At 37.2% G+C, this 16733-nt stretch overlaps 1 protein-coding gene across 1 annotated transcript in view; it reads right to left on the bottom strand.

Annotated features, from left to right (window-relative positions):
* Window positions 1-1002: 1002 nt before the first annotated feature.
* The window catches only part of PIK3C3 (phosphatidylinositol 3-kinase catalytic subunit type 3), a 145479-nt gene continuing 129748 nt past the window's right edge, over window positions 1003-16733 (bottom strand). Inside the window, exons 24-25 of the mRNA XM_060613717.2 lie at window positions 13562-13687; window positions 1003-4254 (exon numbers count right to left, since the gene is read on the bottom strand). Coding sequence (XP_060469700.1) covers window positions 4240-4254; window positions 13562-13687 — 141 coding nt within the window. The 3' untranslated portion in view covers window positions 1003-4239. The remainder of the gene's footprint in view (window positions 4255-13561; window positions 13688-16733) is intronic.

Raw genomic sequence — 16733 nt, 5'->3', positions numbered from 1 at the left:
ATATTGGGACTATGTCAAGGGACACAGGCACCAGCTTGAAAATACCTCAGTTCTGGAGTAATTTTACCATCAAAATAAATGATAATAGGAATGCATTTCCTAATACAATAGGAAGCCATATTAATATAAACAAATAAATGCATAATTAATGGATATAGGAGAATTCTTACAGTAGAACACTAAAAAGCGTAGAAGAATAATGAAATTAAAAAAAGAAACAATTTGGCTTTTACCATAGTAATAAGTGATTCAGGCAAGAATCATCAATCCATGTTAAAATTGATGGGTAAAAGTGGTAAAGAACAGGGTATTTACATGGTTTTAAAGTATCGCCTCATAAAACTTATGAATTGCTTAATATTTTATAAGTATCAACTACAAATTAATTTCAGAATGAAGAAAGCTGGAAACCATCTTAACCAAGTAATAAGTTACCACCATCAGGAATAGGACAAACTGACATCTTGTACCCTCTGGTGGGATGCCTTGAGAAGAACACAGCATTTTAAGTATTTTTACAAAAAAATGCATCAACCTTGAGGAAAATTAGACAAATCCAACGTATCTAACTGCTTTGTACTTTTAAAAATATGTCAAAGTCTAGAAAGACAAGAGGGCTGAAGAGTAATTTCAGGTGGGAGATCGCCTTCTGAAGCAGTTCAGCTTCTCTAAGTGGACACAAATCATGGGACATTCACGACCCTCTGAGGCTACTCATACCATTCCTCTTGAAACTACTACGTTATTCAGATTCCTATAGTTTTTAGCTAATGTCCCTTTTCTTTTCCAGGATCCCATCCAGGTTGTATGCATTCTTTATGGTGAAGTTCATATCAAATTATTCATTTTGGCAAACCAGTATATTTTCTGTATTTGATATAGATAGTCCACGGTGTTTTGCAATCTATTTTTTTTTTTTATCCTAAGTCTCAATCTGGTTTATTTATCTATTTTTTAATTGCAATGTTAGGTCTATGTGCAAAGATACAAGGTACATCAGGATTGTAGGTTAACAGTTGCATAGTCAAGATTTATTTTACCTGTATGTTTTCAAATGATTTATGCCAAGGCAAGTATGAATATGTGGTATGATGATACAACTCCATTTCTTAAAAATTTGAAATTTACTTCAATTTACTTTCTCAGGAATTTTTAATTTTGTTTTATTAACTACTGCCTGCACCTTTGGTAATCCTGTTCATTACAATCAGTCAACAAATCAAACAATCAATCAATCAACAAATAAATAAATGGAATTTTGTTTTGGGGGGGATCCAAGTCTCATGGACCACATACACATACCTCCTGCACATAGTAGAGGTCAGGACTGTCACCACAGACTCAGTGAGAAACGAAGGCCAGGAGAATTTGATGGTCAAGACTCTGGTCACTAGAATCTGAGTTATTCAACTTCAAATCCCAACTCTCCTCTCGCTTGCAACCTAACTTTGGGCAATGACTCAACTGTCTTAAAATTCTGGAAAATGGGGACACATATCTGCCTCATTGGACCATTATATACAGAATAATGAGATAAAGCATATGAAGCAATTAGCAGAGTCCTGATATATAACAGTGAGCCCTTATAAATGATGTTGACTGCTATTATTACAACATATACCCAACTGAAACCTCTATAATACAAATGAGCTGGGGAACATCTAAGCCTAGTGTATACAGAATAGCAAAAATCAGGTTGTATCAGTGCTTCATTTAGGAATGTGAGCCACACTTTACTTCTTTCCCCACTTTTGCAGCCCCACTCTTGGTGGCTGCCATCAACATTTTCTTTCCCCAATGCAGAAATCTCACTCTGAGTGCTTATAGTACGTGACCATGGTACCCACATTCTTGAATCAAAGCACTGTGTGCTCACAAACACCTTTCTCAAACTCAAAACAAATATTGACAGAATGTGGAAGGTAATGATAATGAAGAAACATACAGACTGCACTGTAAAGAAGGCTCTGAACAACAAAAACAATGGAGTTTGGGGAAGAGAGTAGGAACAAAGAGGTTGCTTGAAGCAACAGAAATTAAGACTGATAAATCACTTTTCTTTCTGATATAGGCTCACCACCCACAGCTAAAATACTCTCTGCAAAACCATGGCCACTGTCTATCCTCAAAGATGCTATTTCCTCACTCAGTACCCATCTTCCTTCTTAGAAAACTTTATTTCCCTTATGATTCTTACCAAGTTTGCACTGAATACAAGGTTATTCATGATCAACTCTCCATACCACTTGCCAGTGTTGGCCCTTATAGAATTCCTTATTAGTCCAAAAATAATTCATTGAGCCCTGCTATCAACATACTACTACCTATGCAAAGTGCAGCAAAGTTCATAAAGATGAGTAAGATGGGAGTTTTTACCTTAAACTTAGTTCAAACTAGTCAACAAATGAAGGCTCGAGGGTCAAATCTGGCCAAGGCCATTTGTTACATGTTGTCTATGGCTGCTTTTTTCCTCTAACAGCAGAGTTGAGCTGTTGTAACAAAGATTATATGCTTTCCAAAGCTGAACATAGTTACTACCTTGGCCTTTTACACAAAAATTTGCCAAACCTCTGAATTGGGAGATGCAAGTATAACAATAATACCCACCTTTACTAAATGCCAATTAAAAGGCCATAAATAAAGAATTTTAAGAGTTCAGAAGGTTGGCCACTTTCAACAGGGCCATTTTGAGAAAAGTTTTCAGAGCCAATAGACATAGGACTCAAAGAAAGAGAATGCAGATGGGTTCAACACTTCATAACAACAGAAAGTGATAAAAACATGTAAGCACAGAAAAAGCAAGAGAAGGATGGAGCTTCCAGCTCATGTGGGCATCAAGTCTCTAAAGATGATTTGCAGAGGCCCTTTCATCTTTTCTGGTTTTCAAGTCAGCACGTATGTTTTACACAAACCAAACTCCATGTGCCTCTAGGATGTCTCCCAATTACGTGCTTGCTATCCAGCTGGTAACCTCATTCTAAAAGGGTAAGTTCACAGATAATGACAATGTGGTGACAAACAGATGTTGTATTTGACTGTACTCTCTGAAACAGTGCCTCAATTTAACCTTCTAATCTTTCTGTCATCTGATATTTAATATTTATTCAAATATTATTTACTCAATGGAAGAATGAGACATTGTTTTTCTTCCAAAACAAAGTCACATGTGACTATGCAACGCATTAATTTGTAGAGATTATTAGTGTGTTACTCTTCTATTTTCAGATGTGCCATTTTCCCAAAGTTCCACGAGGCAAAAAGGCTAGATGGATTAGCAGGACTTTTAGTCTTAAAAGACAAACAATTAGGAGAAATAATAATCAATAATTATTATTAAATACAAGCAATAATCAGGAAAGATATATTACATTAACAAGTCTAGGAGAGCTATTTCAAAAAGCTTTTGAAAAGTAAGTTTACATCAAAAAAGTATTTATTGCAGAAAGACAATTTATGCTTACATGTGTATGTAAAAATATCTTGGGCTCAATACTAACAGCTGTGTCATTGTTATCTTTTGGCCAGTGACTCAGATTGACGTATTTGCATGTCTTGATTCATGTACTTACAAGCTAGGAGAACTGTGAACTAACTATAGTTTTCAAAAAAGATATGTATTTAAAAATGAGAGAAAATGACTGTCTTATTTGAAGTATATGCAATTGTTGAACTTTTGTAAAAGAATGAGTCACAATATGTAAACCTTTAAGTACTGTAGATTAGGCAAAAACAAACATGAGCAGGGGAGGAAGAGGGGGAAGAGAAGGAGGGAGAAGGGAGAGACACAACAAAAAAGCCTTCTTAAATGAGACAGTCCAAATTCATAACTGCTGTCTTGGTGTGAAGAGATGATCAAAAAAAAAAAAAAAAAAAAAAAAAGAAAAAAAGAACATTTCAAACGCAGAGACTAAAATGTTTTACTATTTCAACATAAAATTCTTCCAGAACTCTCAAAGTATATACATGATCCTGGAATAAATTTTTCACTTCTTAGCTTATTAACAATGTGTACATTTGAAAATAAATATATACAATATTTCAAAACAAACCCTTCAAGACAATATTTAGACAGGGACATCCAAGGAAATTGAATTCAGGCACCATGTAACATTTAGGATATATGGTATCTTGAAGATTAAATGTTCTCTTCCTTGTTACTCTGAAGTCTTCCTTATACAGAGGTTGCTTCTAAAGTAGTTCTCTTACAGAGCCAAACATTCTGAGGTGCCAAACCCAGTTTCATTTCCTCCAGTACTATGAAAATTAAAAACAGATAAACAAGTAGTAATTAACATCAATGTTCACAAAGAAAGACAACAGAGTCTACAGTTTTAAAAAAAAATGCTTAGTTTTGTCATGACATTTTTAGAGACTGTGAAAACCTGTTGCTTATTCCACTTCATTGAGTGCAACCACTTTATTCCAGTACTGAGCTGGAATCAAATCAAAGAAAGTAGTCCTGAAAGAACAAGGAAGCCCGGTCAAGAGTTGTTTGGGGGCCAACATACAGTGTTTGATTTTAAGATATCAAGTAAAAATAAAAGAAAACAATGCTTTTATCACCTATTTTTGCTACTTTTCTTCACAGTTACCTCAGATATGGCTGATAAAGAGATCTGTGACACTGACCCTCTTCTCATTTTCTCTCTACATTAGCATTCATTGAGACTGAGAGAATGCTTACTTTTGAGAACTATTAAGCAAAAATAATCTGTAACAGTTAACGGTTGTCATTAACATGTACAGATGCCACCAACCACCACTTTCTCAGCACAAACAACTCTCCCTGTTGGGCGAACATACACTGAGTCATCCATAACTCATGTGCCATCTTATTCAATAAAACAGATGTTGGCCATTATCTTGGAGGAAATAAGAATGCTGTACATGTGAAACAAAATCTTGTTTCCGTGAACTTCACCTCATTATTACTCTGAGAAAAAACATGAGGGGGAAAAAAACTCACTGACAAGTATTTGTGGATGTGGATGTGCGTTCACATATATGTGTAAAAATGTCAGAGATGCTGACTGATTTTGGTCTGATATGATTTAGGGTGGCAATCCTAGCAAGAATATGGTAAGATTCAGCTTTCATGCTAGTAAGAGGAATGTAATTTCTGATTTAAGAAGCTGTATAGGAGGCACCTGGGTGGCTCAGTCGGTTGAGTGCCTGACTTCAGCTCAGGTCATGATCTCGTGGTTTCTGAGTTCAAGCCCCGTGTCAGGCTCTGTGCTGACAGCTCAGAGCCTGGAGCCTGCTTCGGATTCTGTGTCTCCCTCTCTCTCTGCCCCTCCCTCGCTTGTGTGCTGTCTCTCAAAAATGAATAAATGTAAAAAAAATTTAAAAAAATAAAAAATAAAATAAAAAGAAGCTGTATAGGGGCACCTAGATGGCTCAGTAGTTTAGGCATCCAACTCTTAATCTCAGCTCAGGTCTTGATCTCAGGGTTTTGAGTTTAAGCCCCATGCTGGGCTCCATGCTGGGCATGGAGCCTAGTTAGGGAAAAAAAGAAAACAAAACGCTGTTTGAATATTTTCAAGAAGACTGTGTCAGAGAAAATCAACTTCTCAAATGGTCCGGGGCACTTATATAAAATCACATACATTTATTTGGTGCCTACCATGTGCCAGGAATGCCTCAGGTTGTGTGAGAGTCCCCAAGTTACTTAAGACAAAAAAAAAAAAAAAAAAAAAAAAAAAAAAAAAAAAAAAAAAACCTTTAGACAAAATGCTCATAGAGAGAGTCACCACTCATATACACACACAAGCATATTCAAAAGTTGGGCAATGGTTGGGGAACTCATTCCTGGCAAAGAGCAAAGAGGTAGTGCTTGTGAGGGTTTGGGGGGAAATACTACGTATGGGAAATTGTCATGGGGGTAAATCATTAGAGTATAATACAAAAAGGACTCTTTTTAAGGCTGGTAGAAAATGATTAAAGCTGAAAATACAGGTTAGAGCCAAATTGTGAAGGGTCCTCACAGACCTGTTAGGAAGTCTAAATATCCTGAAAACGATAAAAAAACCACACAAGTGTATATATGTGTTTGTATGTGTGAGAAAAACACTGCTACTGAACAAACGGTCTATAATATATCTCCTAAGTACTTCCAAGTGTGTCTGTGAGAAAAAAGTTAGTAATACTACGTAGCAGAGCCAGTCCCAAAATATTCAACGCCCTGTACATTTGATGAATTTATAAAAAACAGTTAAATGTAACCAGAAGGGCAGAAAAACAAGAGTATGACGACTAACCTTCCTAAAAGCAGTTAATGAAGCAAACAGACAAATCTCACCGTGGATGATATTCAAGTATTTAAAAACTTTCCCCGGAGAAGAAATTAAGAATTTAAATTAAATTAAAGGAAATTAAATTTCTACAGATAAAAAGGAAACTGCAGGGCATTTTAGCTGAAAATTCTGGGGCATTCTGCTGACTGTTGCTATTATAGTAATTAACTAATCTTAAGACTTTAAAACATTTGGAATGCAGCAAGCTCCTCTAGTAGGTTTTTAAACGTCACAGGTTTTGATGGCTGTTCGTGCCATGGTGCTGACAGCAGTGCAACATGAGAGCACATGTGGGTCAATAAAATTCAAGCAAGACTGGTTTATGACCAAAGTGCAAAATAAACGTTGTCCCACATTTACCATATTTACCTGGGAGTAACTACTCCCAATGGCTCCTTTTTATATCATACTCCATTGGCTGTCTGCACAGCTGACTTTTTCTTTCACTGGGCAGATGAAAGATCAAAGAAAAGTTAAAGATCATTTCTTTTTTTATTTACAAGTGTTATTTTTTATAACTCGCTACTCTTACAACAAAATCCATTCACCTCCATTAAATTAAAGCTTTAACGTGTATCAAGAAAAACATGATTTAGAAACTACTGTCTATTTCTACAACCACGGGTCTGGGTTTGATTCTGGACTTTTGTCCCCTATTAACCATGAGACCTTGTGTATGTTATTTAACCTCAGCCTTGGTTTTCTCATCGATGAAACAGGCCTGGTGATATACACACTTCACAGGTGTGAGGATTAAACAAGGCAATGCTGAGAAATCTCTTTACATAATTCCTGGTACATCCAAGTGTTCAATAGGCTATAATTACTACTATTATTGCTGTTTCTTTGTTGTTAATTTTTATTCCTCCCAGGATAATTCAAACAAATTAGGAATAGATCAGATGGGGGACACAAAATGATATAAAATAGTTTTGTATGATATACTGGCATTATGATACTTATTTAAGCCACTGGTCTGGGAATCATCTGACTCTTTAGAAAATTATTTAGTTAAAAAAAAGTTTGTTTCTTGAGAAAAATTTCTCTTTGGCTAAAGAATTTAATACTCTTTGTTTTGTTCAATAAAATATTTTATACTGTTGTCCTTTATTCCAAATGGTAAAATACGGTCCATATAACATAAACTCAGAAATGATGCTCTCTTCTCCTCTCTGCGGGCATCTTCTGCATCTATGCGCTCTCTCGGGAGAGTAGAGGGTAGAGCAGGCACAGTGCAAACATCTACACTGTGGTCAGCGGTAAGGTCAGTACACAAAGGTAAAATAGCAACACAAATAAACACAATTACTCGAGAAAAGCCCTTCACAAGGAAACACATTGCACAGTTATCTCCCCCAAAAGTCCAAAACAGGAAGCTTTTCCCTTAATACTGACGCAAAACAACTTGTTTCTCTGAGCAGCAGATGGGGCAGATAGATTGCATGCACTCAGAAGCCGTGTTGTGCAAAATACGAGAATCTTCAATACTGGAATTACATGCAGCACAGTCATGGGAGACACTGGGTCTGAAACATTACCAAAGGAGCTCCTCTCACATTTATTAGAGGACGTATGCTCTTCAGGAAAAACATTGGGTAGAATAACCACATTGTTTTTCTCCTTTCATTTTTCTTTTAATCCCCACAAGTATGTATAGTTGAATTCTCTTCAGTTAAAAGCATATAACTTTACCTCAAGTGTTAAGTTCAGGTGCCCCTCTGCTTGGACCTGTGCTTTTCCCCCTTGAACACCACAGGGGCTAAGTAAGGATTCTTGCCAAATGTATAGCAGTAATGTGTTCTCGGTATCTTGGGCTGGAATTTAGGTAAACTTTCTGAACCCAATCTGTTACTGTTTTACTCTCAGTCTGCAAAAAATGCATCTCATTGGAAACCACACCCCACTTTCTAGCCTTCTATCATCAATAGGTAAAGAGAGAGACAGGAGAAAGTAAAAACAGGGAAGAAATGGGTTGTACTGTGAGAGATCACCATCCAAAGGCCTAGTTTTAGTGCAGGAAGTGCCCCAAACTAAGTGACCTCTACCTTTCTGTGCAGCTAAGACTAGAAAGCCTTTTAAAGACCATTTCAGTGGAGACAAGAGTTCTGATGAAACAATTTCAAAGACAATGACCTAAATAAAAGTGTTTTTCAGTGGAAAATTTGTATCATTAATAGGTGGGTGTTGCTAGGCAACATATATTGCAGTGTTTAATCTCTACCCTTCCTAGCGAATGGTATGATGGAAGAAAATAAGGCTTTTCAGCATTGCAACATAATAGTTCTATGTGGCAATTTTGTGGTCTTCTTATAGACTATAATTTCTTTTATGCTGAAAAACTATAGTTTTTGTTAACATGTATCAATTAATTTATCTCCATTTTTAGAAAACTGTCCTACAATCCACAGTGATTAATAGGAATGCACTGAAATTAGCCAAACTCATTTAGCAGTGTACATCTTTATAATAAATGCTTTGAGTGACCAGAAGAAACAGATGTTGGTCACCCGGATTTGCATGTGCAAATAATTTATTAGTATCACTACCTAAAAAAGATACATAGTCACTATTTAGAAAATATACTGCATTTAGAAGTGTGAGTTTCAAGAAGAAAATAAACTTCAGTTTAGAAATAGCTATGCTTCTGTCATTTGATAATTTCAAAAGACTATGTGAAGTTAAAACTTTACTCAGTGTCTCTTGTAACCCTCAATGCCTAAACAAATTCCAATGAAATCAAACATCCTTAGTTTATTCTCATTCTGATATTGTTTCACTTGCACAAGAGTACAGACACAGGTGACAAATATATTTAAGGAAACCTCAGATAGCATGATCATTTTCAAGTTCATCTCTTAGGATGTAGAAAAGGGGATATTCTGGTAAAGACCTGAATTTAATAAGTTAGGAAACGTTTTATGTGGCTCAGCCTTCTCATTTATAAAAGAAGAGAATGTTAAAACTCACTTTTGTGGTTGTTAAGGATTATATAATATTAAAAAATAGCAAAGCACTATATGAAATACAAAGTTCAAATAAATAAAGTATGGCTATTGTTGTCTCAGACACTGTTATCTGTCATTATAGACAGCTGAGAGAGATGATCTAAAAATTTTTGCCTACATAAATATTCATGCCGCATTAAACCTCCACTTTTACCTGTCTGGGATGATGCTGGTAGTATTAAGTCACTGGAATAATCCAGATATTTGCTCTTATTAATATTCATGCTGCTACAGCCTTAATTTTAGATAATAACACTATTTTGTTATCAAGAATCTATCCTAGCCCAAGAAAGTTTGTAACAACGAAGACCAAGTAAGATCAAATAACTATTTATCCAGGATTTCTAAGAAAATAGAAACCTAAAAGACTTAATATTTCTTTCCAAGAAATATAATCATCCATTAGTTCATATGTATAAAATGATCCTTCCCATATCTAAGAATACATCCACCTCTATTACCAATTTATCACCCATATTCATATTTTCTCTGTGAACATTAAATTATGTGCATTAACTCTTAGTTCTGAACAACCTTCATAATTTAACCATCAGTGCTGGGGGTTTCATTTACTTTTAGTTTTTGTAGTAGTCAGTATAAGCTGGAAAGCAAGTGACCTTTGTACATCTCTGATTATAGATTAAATTTGTATTAGTTTTTACTTCAATACCAATCACTTTACCGATGTTTTGAGGCCCAGAGACATTGGTGAATGAAGGTGCCTCTATTACTACCTCCCCCAGATGATAATGTGGTCCCTTTTTTTTTTATCTAGCTTTCTGTCTCCTCTATTTTTAACACAGAATATTAAGAAAAAGAGTCTTTCTATTCTTAGATGGAGTGAGCAATGCAAAAACAGGCATCTTATGTAATTGACAACACAATTTCAAAACTATAGTAAAGTATGCCACAGGTTCATTTACAGAACTTGAAGGCTCAAACTTTAACCTGGATTGCATCAGATGAGTGGTAGTTAAGCCTTCAAAGATGTAACACTTAATCCCTCTCCTCCCCAAGAGAACACTCTATCTCTTGTTCCTGAGAACAGGGGCTGGCCTTGAGACTTGCTCTAAGAGGCCTGCTGCTTCTGCTCTCGCGTTCCTGTGGAGCAGCCAGTCACCATGCAGTAGAACAGCAGCCCCGGCTAGAGCCCTGAGTGATGAGAGAAGTGGAGAGGCCGTCTGGAAGAGCACCAAAGAGATGTGTGAAACCTTCTGGGCCCTTCAGACAAACCCAATCATGGGCTGAAAGCAGCTGAATAGTGAACCCACCTGACGTAACAGGAAACAAAAGAACCATGTGGTTGGGCTCTTGCTGAAATCTTGACTAGAGAATCATAAGAAATTTTTTAAGTTTTTTAAGCTAGGAAGTTCAGGTTCGTTGTATAGCTACAGATAATCTGAAATGAGGTGTTAGGCAGCTGCATTAATTTCAAGTGTGGAATTTTAGCTCCATTATATATGGTAAATAAATGTCCAGGAAAATAAGGGAGAAAAATGAGAAACTTCAAGCATACAAGAAAGAAAACCCATGAAGGAGAGAAATTTGTACAGTTGTCAATAAGGACAGAGCAAAATAAAATATAAATAACCAACTCTAAAGGAAATGCAAAGACACAGAAGTTAAAAGTTTCTAACCTCAAACATGTTACAACTATTTGAGTATTAAAAAAGAAAAACAAAAGGTGTACATAGAAAAAGGCAGAGAGAGATGGGCGACTGAGTGGCTCAGTCAGTTAAGTGTCTGACTTTGGCTCAGGTCATGATCTCACAGTTCATGAGTTCAAGCCTGGCATCCAGCTCTGTGCTGACAGCTCAGAGCCTGGAGACTGCTTTGGATTCTGTATCTTCCTCTCTCTGCCCCTCCCCCATTGTGCTCTGTGTCTTTCTCTCTGTCTTAAAAAAAAAATAAAAAGAGGGGCGCCTGGGTGGCTCAGTCACGTAAGCATCCAACTTCAGCTCAGGTCATGATCTAATGGTCTGTGAGTTCGAGGCCGGCATCAGGCTCTGTGCTGACAGCTCAGAGCCTGGAGACTGCTTTGGATTCTGTGTCACCCCCTCTCTGTCACTACCCCTCCCCCACTCACACTCTGTCTCTGTCTCTCAAAAATGAATAAACATTAAAAAATTTTTATAAATAACTTAAAAAATAAAGGGAAAGAAAAAGGGAGAGAAAATAACAGGATTGTGTGGGCTATGCCACAGAAAATTTCATTAACACATAACATAAATAGTGGTGAGCAAAATGTTGACAAGAGAACTGGCTTCAAAATACTAGATATGGAAGTCAAAAGATCTGGGTTCAAGTTTTGGTTCTGTCCCTTCCTTGTTAGCCACATGAAGATGGCTAAGTCATTAAACCGTTCTGGACTTCTATCCTATTCTATTGCTTCTATTGCTCTAAAACACTCTGCTGTATTATGTGTGGACTCAGATTCACCATTAGCTAGACAAATCACTTACATACCATCTGAATCACAGTTTATTCTCTTGAGAATTGACTGGATAGGATTAACCTGGGATGCAGAACCTGATTTGGTCCTTATAATAAAATATGACCTGAATTGGTGTTCTGGGAGAAGAAACTTTTTGTTAAGCCAGGAAAAGAGTATAAGCTAACATCTACAGGAAGAAACCCCTTTAAGTTCATTGGATATTTTTTAAGTGGATAAGCCATTGTACTAATAGGTGAGTAATAGATATAGCCCTGACTTCAAGAAGTTTGCATTTTAGGAGTTATAAGACAAGAATCTAAATATCTATAATAGAGGGGTGCCTGGGTGGCTCAGTCGGTTAAGCGGCCAACTTCGGCTCAGGTCATGATCTCGCGGTCTGTGAGTTCGAGTCCCGCGTCCGGCTCTGTGCTAACAGCTCAGAGCCTGGAGCCTGTTTCGGATTCTGTGTCTCCTTCTCTCTGACCCTCCCCCATTCATGCTCTGTCTCTTTCTGTCTCAAAAATAAATAAACGTTAACAAATATCTATAATAGAAAGCAAATGTAAGTGCAACTCAATAAAGTTAAAAGTATTATAAATATCCAGAGGAAGATCAATCAAAGTGGCATTAAGAATACATCTTGGTGGACTGGATTTGGTAAGCATAAGTTTACCAAAGATTCATTATAAGAAGATGGATGTTCTGGTGCTGACGAAATGGCAGCTGCAAAGTAATCAGAGACAGAAGAGATCAAAATATTCAGAGACAGTATTAGGGAAACAGCTTGGAAAGTAGCTTGGAATACAATCCTGGAAGGCCTTGAGCTTCCAGAGACCAGTCTTCACTGTTAGGCAATGGGGAAACACTGCACATTGACATTAACAAGGGGGGCGAGAGGACAAAGTAAAACATTATATTGTGAAAATATATCTGATATTTAGAATAAAAAATGCTTACAGAAAAAAAAAAAAAAGGTTAAAACAGAGAGAAGAGTTATAAAGCATTTTAGTTACCCAAGGTATCGTAAAGAGCAAAAAATGGATTAAATGTTAGGAGTCCAAAAATGATAGAAAATGGTAATTAAAGAAATAGTTAAACTGGCAAGGCTTGGTGGTACAATGGTACCGGGTGAGGGAGAAGTCAAGCGGACAGGCTTTGAGCTTGGGTGATTAGTAAAATTACCAACGGAATATGCAAAGTAAGGAAGGGGTGCACAAGGAGAAGAGTGTGAGGGTAGGGGGCAGGGGGAAAGAGGTCTCATTTTTCTGTTTGCTCACATTTTCATAATCATCCTCATTATGAAATTCATAATGAAACCAGGCTTTAAACCTGAGGTTTAGCATCACAGGCTAGTGTGAAAAGGTCTCCCTCCCTCAGACATTTGTATGCAAGCTTCTGCTAACAGTAAGGCTACAGACAGACCTTTTCAGTACATGATGTGCACTGCTTTACTCAGCTTCAAAACTCCTTTCCAGCACTTCACCATTTGTGAAAACCCAACATGTGCTCAAGTCTCACTTGCCAAGGCCACCTTTAGACCCATGATCATTCTCAAGGAAGGTTTACAATCACCACTGATGCCAAAGGACAAATACACCAATGCTGATACTCCACAATTTAGCTGACGACTAAGAAAATTTCAGTGGGCTGTTTTAGAATTGATAATGTATGCGGCATGTTCACAGTGGCTGGCTGGTGAGATGGCAAAAATGGCTTGACAAAGAAAATAAGGAAAAGGCATCATTAGCAGGAGAAAAGTATGGCTCTCTGAGGACTCTGGGGTAGGACACGGGGAGGCAGAAATAAAGTCCACTGCACTGAGAACTTACCTGGGCAAACTTGTGAATCTGTTCTACCACTGCAGCAAAAAGAGCATGGACACTTTCATCAATCAGACTCTGCATGTAATGCACGGCCTCTTCATCAGACAGGTCTAGTCGGAATTTATCCTGAACCTATAAGATCATAGTACGTTAGTCTTGAGCGTGGGGGGGAAAAAACATACTTTGAAGAGACAGAACCAAATGGATACAGACATTATTACAATATATTATGACTGATTTCTGTGACAAAGAAGTGTTTTATAACTTACAAGAAGTTCTGAAGTTATTATTCTTTTGAGTGTCAAAGTTTTCTGTTTTTGCTATATGCTGTAAATCACCCTATCCTTGTTGGTTGTTACCTAGGAATAAACCTAACCAAAGATGTAAAAGATTTGTATGCTGAAAAGTATAGAAAGCTTATAAAGGAAATTGAAGAAGATACAAAGAAGTACAACAACATTCCATGCTCATGGATTGGAAGGATAAATATTGTTAAAATGTCAACACTACCCAAAGCAATCTACACATTCAATGCAATCCCAATCAAAATTGCACTGGCATTCTTCTCAAAGTCAGAACAACCCTAAAATTTGTATGGAACCACAAAAGACCCCGAATTGCCAAACTAATATTGAAGAAAACCAACATGGGAGGCATCACAATCCCAGACTTTAGCCTCTACTACAAAACTGTAATCATCAAGATAGTATGGTATTGGCACAAAAACAGACACATAGACCAATGGAATAGAATAGAGAAACCACAAATATACAGACAACTAATCTTTGACAAAGCAGAAAAGAGTATCCAATGGAAAAAGACAGTCTCTTTATTTTATTTTAATTTTTTTTAATGTTTATTCATTTTTGAGAGACAGAGAGAGACAGAGCATGAGTGGGGAAGGGGCAGAGAGAGAGGGAGACGCAGAATCCGAGGCAGGCTCCAGGCTTGAGTTGTCAGCACAGAGCCCAATGCGGGGCTTGAACTCACGAACTGTGAGATCATGACCTGAGCCGAAGTCGGGCGCTCAACCGACTGAGCCACCCAGGCACCCCAAAGACAGTCTCTTTAACAAATGGTGCTGGGAGAACTGGACAGCAACATGCAGGAGAATGAAACTAGACCACTTTCTTACACCATACACAAAAACAAACTCAAAATGGATGAAAGACCTGAATGTGAGACAGGAAACCATCAAAACCCTAGGAGAAAGCAGGCTACAACCTCTTTGACCTCAGCTGCAGGGATTTCTTACTTGTTACATCTCCAAAGGCAAAGGAATTAAAAGCAAAAATGAACTATTGGGACCTCATGAAGATAAAAAGCTTCTGCACTGCAAAGGAAACAATCAACATAACTAAAAGGTAACCGACAGAATGGGAAAAGATATTTGCAAATTACATATCTGATAAAAGGCTAGTGTCCAAAATCTATAAAGAACTTATCAAGCTCAACACCCAAAAAGCAAATAACCCAGTTAAAAAATGGGCAGAAGACATGAATAGACACTTTTCCAAAGAAGACATCCAGATGGCCAACAGACACATGATACGATGCTCAATGTCACTCATAATCAGGGAAATACAAATGAAAGCCACACTTGAGATACCACCTCACACCAGTCAGAGTGGCTAAAATGAACAAATCAGGAGACTGTAGATGCTGGCAAGGATGTGGAGAAATGAGAATCCTCTTGCACTGTCGGTGGGAATGCAAACTGGTGCAGCTGCTCTGAATGCAACCTCAGTGTGGAGGTTCCTCAAAAAATTAAAAATAGAACTACCATATGACCCAGCAATAGCAATACTAGGAATTTACCCAAGGGATACAGGAGTGCTGATGCATAGGGACACAGGTACCCCAATGTTTATAGCAGTGCTTTCAACAATAGCCGAATTATGGAAAAAGCGTAAATGTCTATCAACTGATGAATAGATAAAGATTTGGTTTATATACACAATGGAATACTACTTGGCAATGAGAAAGAATTAAATCCTGCCATTTGCAGCAACATGGATGGAACTGGAGGGTATTATGCTAAGTAAAATAAGTCAGTGTATCTTGAGAAACTTAACAGAAGACCATGGGGGAAGAGAAGGGGGGAACAAAGTTACAAACAGAGAGGGAGGAAGGCAAACCACAAGGGACTCTTAAATACAGAGAGCAAACTGAGGGTTGATGGGGGGTGGGGAAGAGGAGAAAGTAGGTGATGGGCATTGAGGAGGGCACTTGTTGGGATAAGCACTGGGTGTTGTATGGAAGCCAATTTAACAATAAATTATATTTTTTAAAAAAAGAAAAACTAAATAGTAAACATGATTCTTAGGCCCTGCAAATTAAAAATGAAAAAACTGTTCTTTTAACTCAAAAGGGTGCTTTATTTTTTCACATTTCGAAGCTAGAACTACTGTGTAAGATTTAAAATGTGACATATTTATTAATAAATAATCTCCTTCATTTTATCCCTGTTGTTCATTATTAAATGGATATACCAAGGTGAGATGACAATAATATTCTCCCCCTAATAATATTCACTACCTATAGAAGAACAGAAACTATGTTAGTTACCGGCAAAATCAACTGAAGTAGATCTTCCAAAAATGTCTCCCTTCCTATAGCAATTCCTTATACCTATGCAAAGAACTACTTTAGTTGGTCTGTAATTTCCAGTAACAGAGAAACTTTTCTTTGTTTCATATTTATAGTTCCAGTTGATTCCCAATAACAAGAAGTACTAGAAAAATTAGTAGAAACGTATGAGAATGGTTCCTAAAAAATAAAAGTCAATGTTATTGATGACCACTTTGTGTAAAACACTTCACATCAAGATTTCGCCTGACTCTGAGATAGCACTGATGGCAGGGGTCTCACACTTCCAGACAATCTCATGCCACTGCACGAGATTATACTCTACTCCTTTCTCCTCATATAAGTGGAGATAATGCTTATAAGCATTATACTCTACTCCTTTCTCCTCTTATAAGTGATCCATATATACTTTGGGAAAAGCAGGCAAGGAGAAAATGATGTTTCCAAGCAGATAAAAAGTGGTCGTATTTAGTATTTACTGTTAAGTATAGAATTTAACTACCAGAAAAACGAAGAAGGACACAGTACAACAACCATGGCCGTGGAACGGTGCTCATCTCTTTGCTAGATCGGAGGTATACCAAATGAC

The sequence above is a fragment of the Panthera onca genome, chromosome D3, assembly GCF_046562875.1.
Source record: "Panthera onca isolate mPanOnc1 chromosome D3, mPanOnc1 haplotype 2, whole genome shotgun sequence".
NCBI classification, from domain to species: domain Eukaryota; kingdom Metazoa; phylum Chordata; class Mammalia; order Carnivora; family Felidae; genus Panthera; species Panthera onca.
This window is presented reverse-complemented; position numbering and strand designations above follow the sequence as displayed.